Source organism: Lolium rigidum, chromosome 2, assembly GCF_022539505.1.
Source record: "Lolium rigidum isolate FL_2022 chromosome 2, APGP_CSIRO_Lrig_0.1, whole genome shotgun sequence".
Classification (NCBI taxonomy): Eukaryota; Viridiplantae; Streptophyta; class Magnoliopsida; order Poales; family Poaceae; genus Lolium; species Lolium rigidum.
In genome coordinates, this window is record NC_061509.1 from 283,115,295 (window position 1) to 283,124,043 (window position 8,749).

Genomic DNA, 8,749 nt, shown 5'->3' on the forward strand with positions numbered 1-8,749 from the left:
CGGAGGCTATTTGTAGGCGGAAGGGCAAGTCGAGAGGCGGCACGGGGGGCCCACACCACAGGGCCGCGCGGCCAAGGGGGGGGCCGCGCCGCCCTAGGGTTTGGCCACCCCGTGGCCCCTCTTCGTCTCGTCTTCGGTCTTCTGGAAGCTTCGTGAGAAAATAGGCCTCTGGGCTTTTATTTCGTCCAATTCCGAGAATATTTCTTTACTAGGATTTCGAAACCAAAAACAGCGAGAAAACAACAACTGGCACTTCGGCATCTTGTTAATAGGTTAGTTCCAGAAAATGCACGAATATGATATAAAGTGTGCATAAAACATGTAGATAACATCAATAATGTGGCATGGAACACAAGAAATTATCGATACGTTGGAGACGTATCACGCGCCCCTCGCCTTCTCCGGTGTATATAAAGAGGGCACGCACTCGTCTTCCTCATCCTCTCCTCCACACAAATCCTAGCTGCCACAACCTCCACCGTAGCGACGGCTAGCTCTTCTTGCAACGCAACTAGCTCCGCGAGGAACTCCATGGCGAGTCCAGGTGGCCGGCGACGTGGTCGAGGCCGCGGGCGTGGCTGCCCCCGGGGTCGGGGCCGCAGAGGTGGAGCAGCTACGTCCCCACGATCGATGTCGCCTGTGCCATCATTGTCTTCGCAGGAGGACCGGTGCTTGGAGTTCCTCCTCCGCAACCCATCGGCATCAAGCGGCTCCCAATAAAATTCACCGAGTTCGCCGATGGCGTCGAGCCGGCCCAGTTGCAACTACGGAAGGCCAGCTGCAACTTTTGTCGGTGGCCTGTCGAGGTCTTGTTCGACGGGCAGGGCAAGATGTACCTGCACACCGGGTGGGACAAGTTCGCCTGCGACCTCGCTCTCTAGCCCAGCTGCCAGCTCACCTTCCTCTACGAGGGGGATGGCGAGATGATCGTCAAGGTGTTCGACAACACATCCTGCTGGAGGCACTACCATACCGGCGAGTCCGGCTCGGGCACCCACAATTAGAAATATCAGAGTGTTCTTTCTTTGCAGCAAAGATGGCCACGGGCTGATTATTGAAGCCACTAGTGGCGGTTTCCGTATGTCCTCCCTTGGTGGGAACAACATGGCTATCATTGTCAGCTGGATTTTCCAGTTTGGGTGATTGAGTGTGCCCGAGAGTGTTCTTTCTTGGGAGCGAACATAGAAAATCTGCGACGCCAACACTAGTTATGTTTCCTCATTTTGCAATGTTCTAACTATGTATTAGTTTGTGTAAATCATGTTCCAAACTATGTATTAGTATGTATAAAATCATGTTCCTGATCATGTATTAGTTTGTGTAATATTTTCAACAAAAATTTTAAATGAAAATGAGGAAAAAATAAGTAGGAAAGAAATATGCGTCGGGCCGCTGGAGGCACCCAGACGCAAACGGGCGCGCGGACAAAAACGACCATTTTCACGTTCGCAAGCCGACTGGTAGGCTTTTCCCTACTAGTGATAGCAGAAAAGAAAAAGGTTTAATTTTTAAAATAGATTATGAGAAAGCTTGTTATAGGGTTAATCCATATTTTCTCTATGAAATATTACAGCTTAGGGGGTTTGGCCCTAAAATAATCTCTATGATTAAACAGATTACCCAAAGAGTCTGTTGGAGTAAAGTAAATGATGTTGAGGGGAATTTTTTCCCGACTGGTAAAGGACTGAGGCAGGGTGATCCTTTTGAACCTCTGCTTTTTTGTAACATTGTAGTGAATGTTTTCTCTAGAATGATAATTAAAGGAGCTTCATGTGGCATGATTATAGGCTTATACCCACATCTAGTTCCTGGAGGTGTGATTAGTTTGCAATATGCAGATGATACCCTCCTCTTCTTAGAAAATAATGAGAGGAATGCCATTAATCTTAAATGGACTCTTACTTGCTTTGAACAGGTGTCAGGGATGAAAATAAACTATCATAAAAGCGAACTAATGGCTATAAACATGGAAACTCCACAGATTTCTCCCTTCCTAGATATTTTCAATGTGTAGCTAGAAACTTCCCTATTAAATACCGAGGGCTTCCTTTACATTTTAACAAACTTAGGAGAGAGGATTTGTAGCCTCTGGTAGATAGTCTGTTTAGTAGAATGGCAGGGTGGAGAGGGAAACTTTTGTCCACTGAGGCAAAGAGAATCCTCATCCAAACTGTCATGTATAGTTCCCTATGTATATGTTGTCATTTTTTAGATTCCCTAAGTGGGCTTAAATCTTATTAACACTCAAATAACTAACTGCATGTGGAATGATGTAGATGGCAATAGGAAAATACACTTGGCTAATTGATCTTCTATATGTATGAAAAAAGAGTTTGAAGGTCTTGGCATACTAAATCTCCAGGATCTAAATATATGTCTAGTTGGTTCTTGGATTAAGAGATATATTCAAGGTGAGGGGAGCCCGTGGAAGAAAATATTTGATGCTAAATACAACACTTGAAATCCTAGTATTGTTTGTTGCCAGGATTTAAACCCTTCTGTTTTTTAGAAAGGTTTGATGTGGAAATATAGGACTGTTAAATTTGGATACAAATGAAAGATAGATAATGGTAGATCTGTTAGATTTTGAGAGGATACATGGTGTGGGAATGCACCCCTATCTACTCAATATTTGGATATATATTTTGTAGTTAATCAACAAATGCAAATTGTTGTTGATCTCTCGGATGGGCAATATTTGAGATGTGATTTTAGGAGGACTTCCCCACATATGATGGATATGTGATTTGAGATAGTAGAGATTGCCAAAACTATTATTTTCTCTGATGAGGAAGATCAACTTATTTGGAAATATGAATTCAGGGGTGTTTATTCTTCCAAATCCTTGTATGCTATTATTAATTTTAGAGGTGTGCAACCTGTGTTCCTGCCAGCAGTTTGGGACTTAAATATCCCCCCCTAGAGTTCAAATTTTTCTTTGGTTATTGTCACAAAATAAAATTAGGACTACATAAATCTCTTGTGTGTGAATTATGTAGTGAGTTGGGGTCTCTTAAACACCTGTTTTTTGATTGCTTAGTCTCTAAAATACTTTGTCTTGATGTGCAAGAGATTTTTGGAGTAGAAATTAATGATTACATTTCTCTTGCCTCTAAATAGCTATGCAATAAAATGTTTCAGAAATTTAATGTAGTCTCATCTTCTGTAGTTTGGGGCATATGAAATAATAAGAATTATTTGGTGTTTTTTTGTTAAACACCAAATAATTCTTTTTTTTTAAAAAAAAAGAATTATTTGGTGTTTAACAAAAAAACTTGGTTGTCCATGAAACATGTGTGGGGGCTAATCCTATCATATCTAACGACTTGGCAAATGCCTTTCAAAACCCTGAAGTGGGACCAGGTGGAAAGATTCAAAACCACCATGGTGAGAAGGAGATTGCCTTAGTTGATGTCGGACTAAGATGCACATCCTTCAACTGGATATCAACATGGAAGGTAGCACACGTAGGAATCATACAGTATCCATGTGGTGACCTGATGAGGGATGGCTTCCAGAAGTGAGAAGTGTTGGGATAATGAGATGTGATCTGGGTGTATTTCCTTGCTTAGCGTGGAGAGTAGTTTCGTTAGGTGGTTCCTTTGCTATATGATTGTAAGATGCTAAGCTTGTGCACTTTTAGTCTTGCTGCTTAAGACACCCCAGGTAGTAGCGGTGGACTGGATCTGTTTAAATTTGTTTGTTATGTTTCATTTTCAATGAAAATGGGAGCGCTCCCTATTCTTAAAAAAAACGCTCTGGATTGGAAGCTCCTTGGAATTTCAAATGAAAAAAGGAATTTCTTGTAACGAACAGACCCGCATTTAGCTATTCATTGGTGCTATCCGAATATTATACTCTACTTTGATTGAAGCAAAATGCTCGCAATTTGGCTAGATTTACTTTGCTTGACAACTAGCGAATCGTGCTAAATTTAGGCTAAATTGGACAAACTTCTCAACCCTAGCGATTCAACGGCAGAACGTGTGTTTTAATCAGACGGGGAGCATGATCCTGTACCTGGGTCGAGCCGGTGGCTGCCGGCGAGGCGCGGCCAGGCCGAGAAGTGGTTGCGGAGGAGGAGGACTACCGCGAGGACGTTGATGGCGCACAAGGCGAGGGTGGCATTCTTGTACGACAGCCTAGAGCCCACCGACCCCACCCTCCACGGCGCCTGAGCGTCCATCCCGTCGACGGCGGCGGCGGTGGCGCACAGCTCGCCGGAGAAGACCAGGGGAGAGCGGACGAGGCCCACCCCACCCCACCAACCAGAGCACCCTTTAGGAATACGGGTCACAGAACGGGCTGCGGCCCAATTAAAAGCTGAGGCCACAGGGCTCACCAGGCCCATACTAGTTGGGCCGCATTTCCTAGATTCTGACGACCCCAAGGCCCCGACCCTACCCATCCCACCAGCCACCACCACCACTCGGCCTCCCCGTCTCCTCCTCCCCGACTCCGGCGACCACCACCGACGACGGCGACGATGCAGGCGGCGGCGTTGCGGCGCCACCTCCTCGACCAGCACCACCTCTCCCCGGCCTCGTCGACCGCCATCTCCGCCTTCAGATCCGCGCTCGCTCCCCAAGGTACGCATCGGAGATCTCCCCACGGGCACTTGAAATGGAGGGTGAATCTCACCGACGCCTGGCTGGCTCTGGGATGCAGGGCTCGGCGGGGCGGATGGCGCGAGGCACATGTCCGCGAGGGCGCCGGCGGTCAAGGGGGCGGGGCATCTCGTCCGCAAGGGCACGGGAGGGAGGTCCTCCGTGAGGTGAGGCCTTCACCATTTCTCTTCTGGACTCTGGTCAATTGGGAAACTGGCGTTTGATGCTGTAGGGCTGGCCCTCCGGGTGAATTCATTTCTGTGTGTAATATTGTGTTGATGTTGTGATCTCTTCATACAGCCGTACTATTAGCATTGATGCTTAGTTCTTCACGACCTGTAGCTCACATACTGTATTTGCATTCTGCATTGTTTGTGCCTGAGTGATTGACGCCATCTGAAATGTTCTGTTAGCAGTAATTAAGGCTTCAAATAGCACTCCTAGGTTGATTATTCACGAGCCTTTCTGTATAGAGGCCTCCTGACTTTTAGTCCAAGCTCTACAGCCGCCACCCATGTTTGGACCTGACTTTCAGTGCAGTTTTAGTTAAGTTGAGCTGAATTGGAGTTGTCTACTGTTACTGGTAAAGTAGTGACTATTGTGCCTATAGGTAGGTATTAACACTGGAGGCATGGTGTTGAACAAGATACAAACCTTTGCCGATTTTGTGTAAACTCTTGTGCGACTACATGTCCACTCATTTTCTTTTCCTGGTATAGTAATATGTACTCCCTCCGTCCCATGAAACCAAATTTAGAAAAAGTCCAGACATGTTTCATGGGAGTAGTACACATGTGAACATTAGGACTTGAGGTTGCAGTGTGTTGGAAAAAAGCAGTGTGCTAATGTTTTCCTGATCCAGCATGGTCATTGCATCTTTGGATCAAAATGTCTTCAGACCAACAACAGTCTTCTAATAATTTGTCAGAGTAACCCTTATTCCTGCAGTGTTGCTTCGGTCTAACACGAGAAACCATTGTCGCTATTTTTGACAGTGGAATCGTCGCTACAGTGTTTGGAGCTACTGGATTTCTTGGACGCTACGTTGTGCAGCAACTTGGTGAGATGATAAGACTGTGGTGCTATATACTGGATTATTTTTCACTTAAATAATAACCATGGATTTCTCAAAATACTATTTTTGTTCAGCAAAGATGGGATCTCAGGTTCTTGTCCCATTCAGAGGCTGCGAGGATTCTCACCGCCACCTCAAATTAATGGGTGACTTGGGTCAGGTGCAAGAACTACTAACAAATAGTGCTAGCCATTATCCCTTTGCTCTTTCCGTCTTATGTGTTTTCATCTTTTTGGCAGATTGTTCCAATGAAATACAACCCAAGAGATGTGAATTCGATTAAGGCTTCTGTAGCCAAGTCAAATGTGGTCATTAACCTCATTGGTATGTTTTTCTTTAGACACATTACTGTAATATTGAAGTCTCATTCTACTTATGTCGACTTAATTTCAACAGGACGGGAGTTCGAAACAAGAAACTATGGGTTTGAAGAAGTAAACCATAATATGGCTGAACAACTTGCTATGGTATGCATTGTGTAAACATCCATTTCTCTTCCTGCTGCATGCTTACTATCCAACTATGTAGACTATTGTTGCAAAAGCCATTAAGTATTAGGAGTAGATGCCTTGCAACCATAGGAATCAACTTGAGCTCTTGTCCTGTGAACTATGGTCCACCTTGTTCTCGACCTGGGATTACATTCATAGACAAGGAAACCGTTCTGCTGGTTTGTGCTATTAGTGCTACCTTTAGCTTGCCATGATTAATCATAGCTGTTATTCCAAATTGTACATCCTCAGATGACTCGTGGCTTGGTTTCATCCAGTGTACTCCAGAGCACAAGATTTTGTAGCTTGGTGCTCGGCACATGATATTTTTGTTAAATTCTACTCTATAACATGCAGTCTCACATTAATACTGTATATATCGACCAGCTACTAACAAGATGTGCTGGATTTTACACAGATATCCAAGGAGCATGGGGGTATCGTTAGATTTATCCAGGTTTCTGCTTTAGGGGCATCAGCCTCTTCACCTTCTAGATTGCTTAGGGCAAAGGCTGCTGGAGAGGAATCTGTGTTAAAAGAATTTCCTGAAGTAAGAATCTTCTCTCAGTTTCGGCAACTATAGTTGCCATCATAGTTCTTGTTTCTGTACTATCTGAAGTTAGCAGTTAAATATTTCCCATGTATGTAGTCAATGACTGCAACGACAATTTTGTCTTTATCCATCAACAGGCTACAATCATGAGGCCTGCAACCCTGATTGGCACAGAAGATCGGATTTTGAACAGATGGGCAATGTATGCCAAAAATTGGGGTTTCCTCCCACTAGTTGGTGGTGGATCTACAAAGTAATTGAGTTTGATCTTTACTTCTATCGTGAAATGATGTCCTGTATACTTCTTAGATGCTTCCACCAGCAGCTGAATTACTTGATGCAACATTTTGCAGGTTTCAGCCTGTTTATGTTGTGGATGTTGCTGCTGCCATTGTCAACTCCCTCAAGGATGATGGCACCAGCATGGGAAAGACCTATGAGCTCGGTGGACCAGATGTTTACACTGTTCGAGACCTGGTAATTATCATGCACAACTGCTATGCAATAATAAATATATTGAACTTGTATGATAAGATGATAATGTTGTGGTTGTTACAGGCTGAGTTGATGTTTGAAACAATACGTGAATGGCCGAGATATGTGAATCTTCCTTTTCCTATTGCAAGGGTACGGATTTAGACAGCAGCATGCTTAAGTTAAGACAACCTGACAATCAGGTGGGGCCTACATATTGACCACTGCTGCTCTTCTTGTTTTGCAGGCTATTGCTACTCCAAGGGAATTGCTGCTAAACAAAGTGCCTTTTCCTTTGCCAACTCCCTCAAATTTCAATCTCGATCAGATCAATGCACTCTCTGTAGACAACCTAGTATCTGAAGATGGTAAGGCTACTGCCCACAAGCAATACAATGGTCTCATTTTTGTTACTCATGGCATTGGCTCACATTGTTGCCTGAAACAGCTCTCACTTTCGCGGACCTGGAAATCAAACCTCACAAGTTGAAGGGCTACCCAACCGAGTTCCTTGTCTGCTACCGGAAGGGCGGTCCATCTTTTGGTTCCACTGTCAGCGAGAAGATGGGGAGTGCGGATGTAGCACCCCGTTTCTGAAGACGCTGTAAAATTTATAATCATTTAGTTGAAGATAAGTTGTTGTGTTTGTCTCCTTGTCATCTGCGGTGGCAGGACTAGATTTGATGCAAGCATTGGCTCCTGTCCTTGTTTCCTTATCAATAAGAAAAGGCACGGATGTATTGTGAAATTTTTGGATTGGAAATGCAAAAGTATACAGAATCATTGCTGCGGCGATGACACAATTGAGCGCTCTCAGAGTGTAAATCTGATTGCTCCTATGGCTGAGCATTGTTTCAAATTATTTTGAAGGTTCATTTTGCTGTTGAATATTTTATACTGTGTGTGTATTAGTATGTTTTTCTTACAGCGTATAGCAACATTTATTTAGCTCAGTATGGATCCATCATCTATCAGGGTGAGACAGTGAAATCCGGTGGATCATCCGCTCAAACAACAGGCGCGGAGCTAAGAAATGGGCTGCTGCATTGGCTTGTTGGACAGTGCTCCAATGTTCGTTTTAAGTCGATCGTCAGGAGATAACAATCCTCATGGATCGGCGCTTCTACCCCTACTCACTTGCGTGCATAGCGCCACCACCATTCCTACATCCATTACATAGTTAGGGCACACGAGGCATCAGTGAACCACGATCATCCAGTATGATGACTGATAGCTTTTCGAACTGATCCACAACAAAATAGTAGCCTTTTTACGGTTTGGTCAAAGAAAATTGTTCCGATCAGATACCGCAATATCGTCTGAACCTCAAAATACATTTCAGTTTCCGGCAAATCCACCCTCATATAACCCATATACCTAGTAGGGGGGGCCTATTATACTGTTTCACTCATCGCTCAGAAATATTGGTGTGTCTGAGATTTCAGGACGAGGGTTTCCTGCCACACCGCCTCTTGTTCCCAGCACCACGACAATCCTCCTCGGTAGATTAATAGATGGTGCAAAATTTAGTGCCGTACATACCAAATAT

The 8,749-nt window shown here is 44.3% G+C and overlaps 1 protein-coding gene across 1 annotated transcript; it reads left to right on the plus strand.

Moving 5' to 3' along the window:
* The first annotated feature begins 4,471 nt into the window (after nucleotides 1-4,471).
* Nucleotides 4,472-8,095, plus strand: LOC124693565 (NADH dehydrogenase [ubiquinone] 1 alpha subcomplex subunit 9, mitochondrial-like). The gene is made up of 12 exons (XM_047227048.1): nucleotides 4,472-4,589; nucleotides 4,669-4,774; nucleotides 5,603-5,667; nucleotides 5,757-5,842; nucleotides 5,922-6,006; nucleotides 6,079-6,149; nucleotides 6,592-6,723; nucleotides 6,864-6,979; nucleotides 7,080-7,203; nucleotides 7,285-7,353; nucleotides 7,448-7,568; nucleotides 7,649-8,095. Exons 1-12 carry the CDS (start codon nucleotides 4,487-4,489, stop codon nucleotides 7,795-7,797), a joined length of 1,227 nt encoding a protein of 408 aa, XP_047083004.1. The 5' UTR covers nucleotides 4,472-4,486; the 3' UTR covers nucleotides 7,798-8,095.
* The last annotated feature ends 654 nt before the right edge of the window (nucleotides 8,096-8,749 follow it).

Excerpts from the sequence above, each read along its gene's own strand:
- LOC124693565 (XM_047227048.1), top strand. The coding sequence starts at position 4,487 with ATGCAGGCGGCGGCGTTGCGGCGCCACCTCCTCGACCAGCACCACCTC. Across the intron at positions 6,007-6,078 it reads TGTGGTCATTAACCTCATTG|GACGGGAGTTCGAAACAAGA; the intron begins GTATGTTTTTCT and ends TAATTTCAACAG. Across the intron at positions 7,569-7,648 it reads CAACCTAGTATCTGAAGATG|CTCTCACTTTCGCGGACCTG; the intron begins GTAAGGCTACTG and ends TGCCTGAAACAG.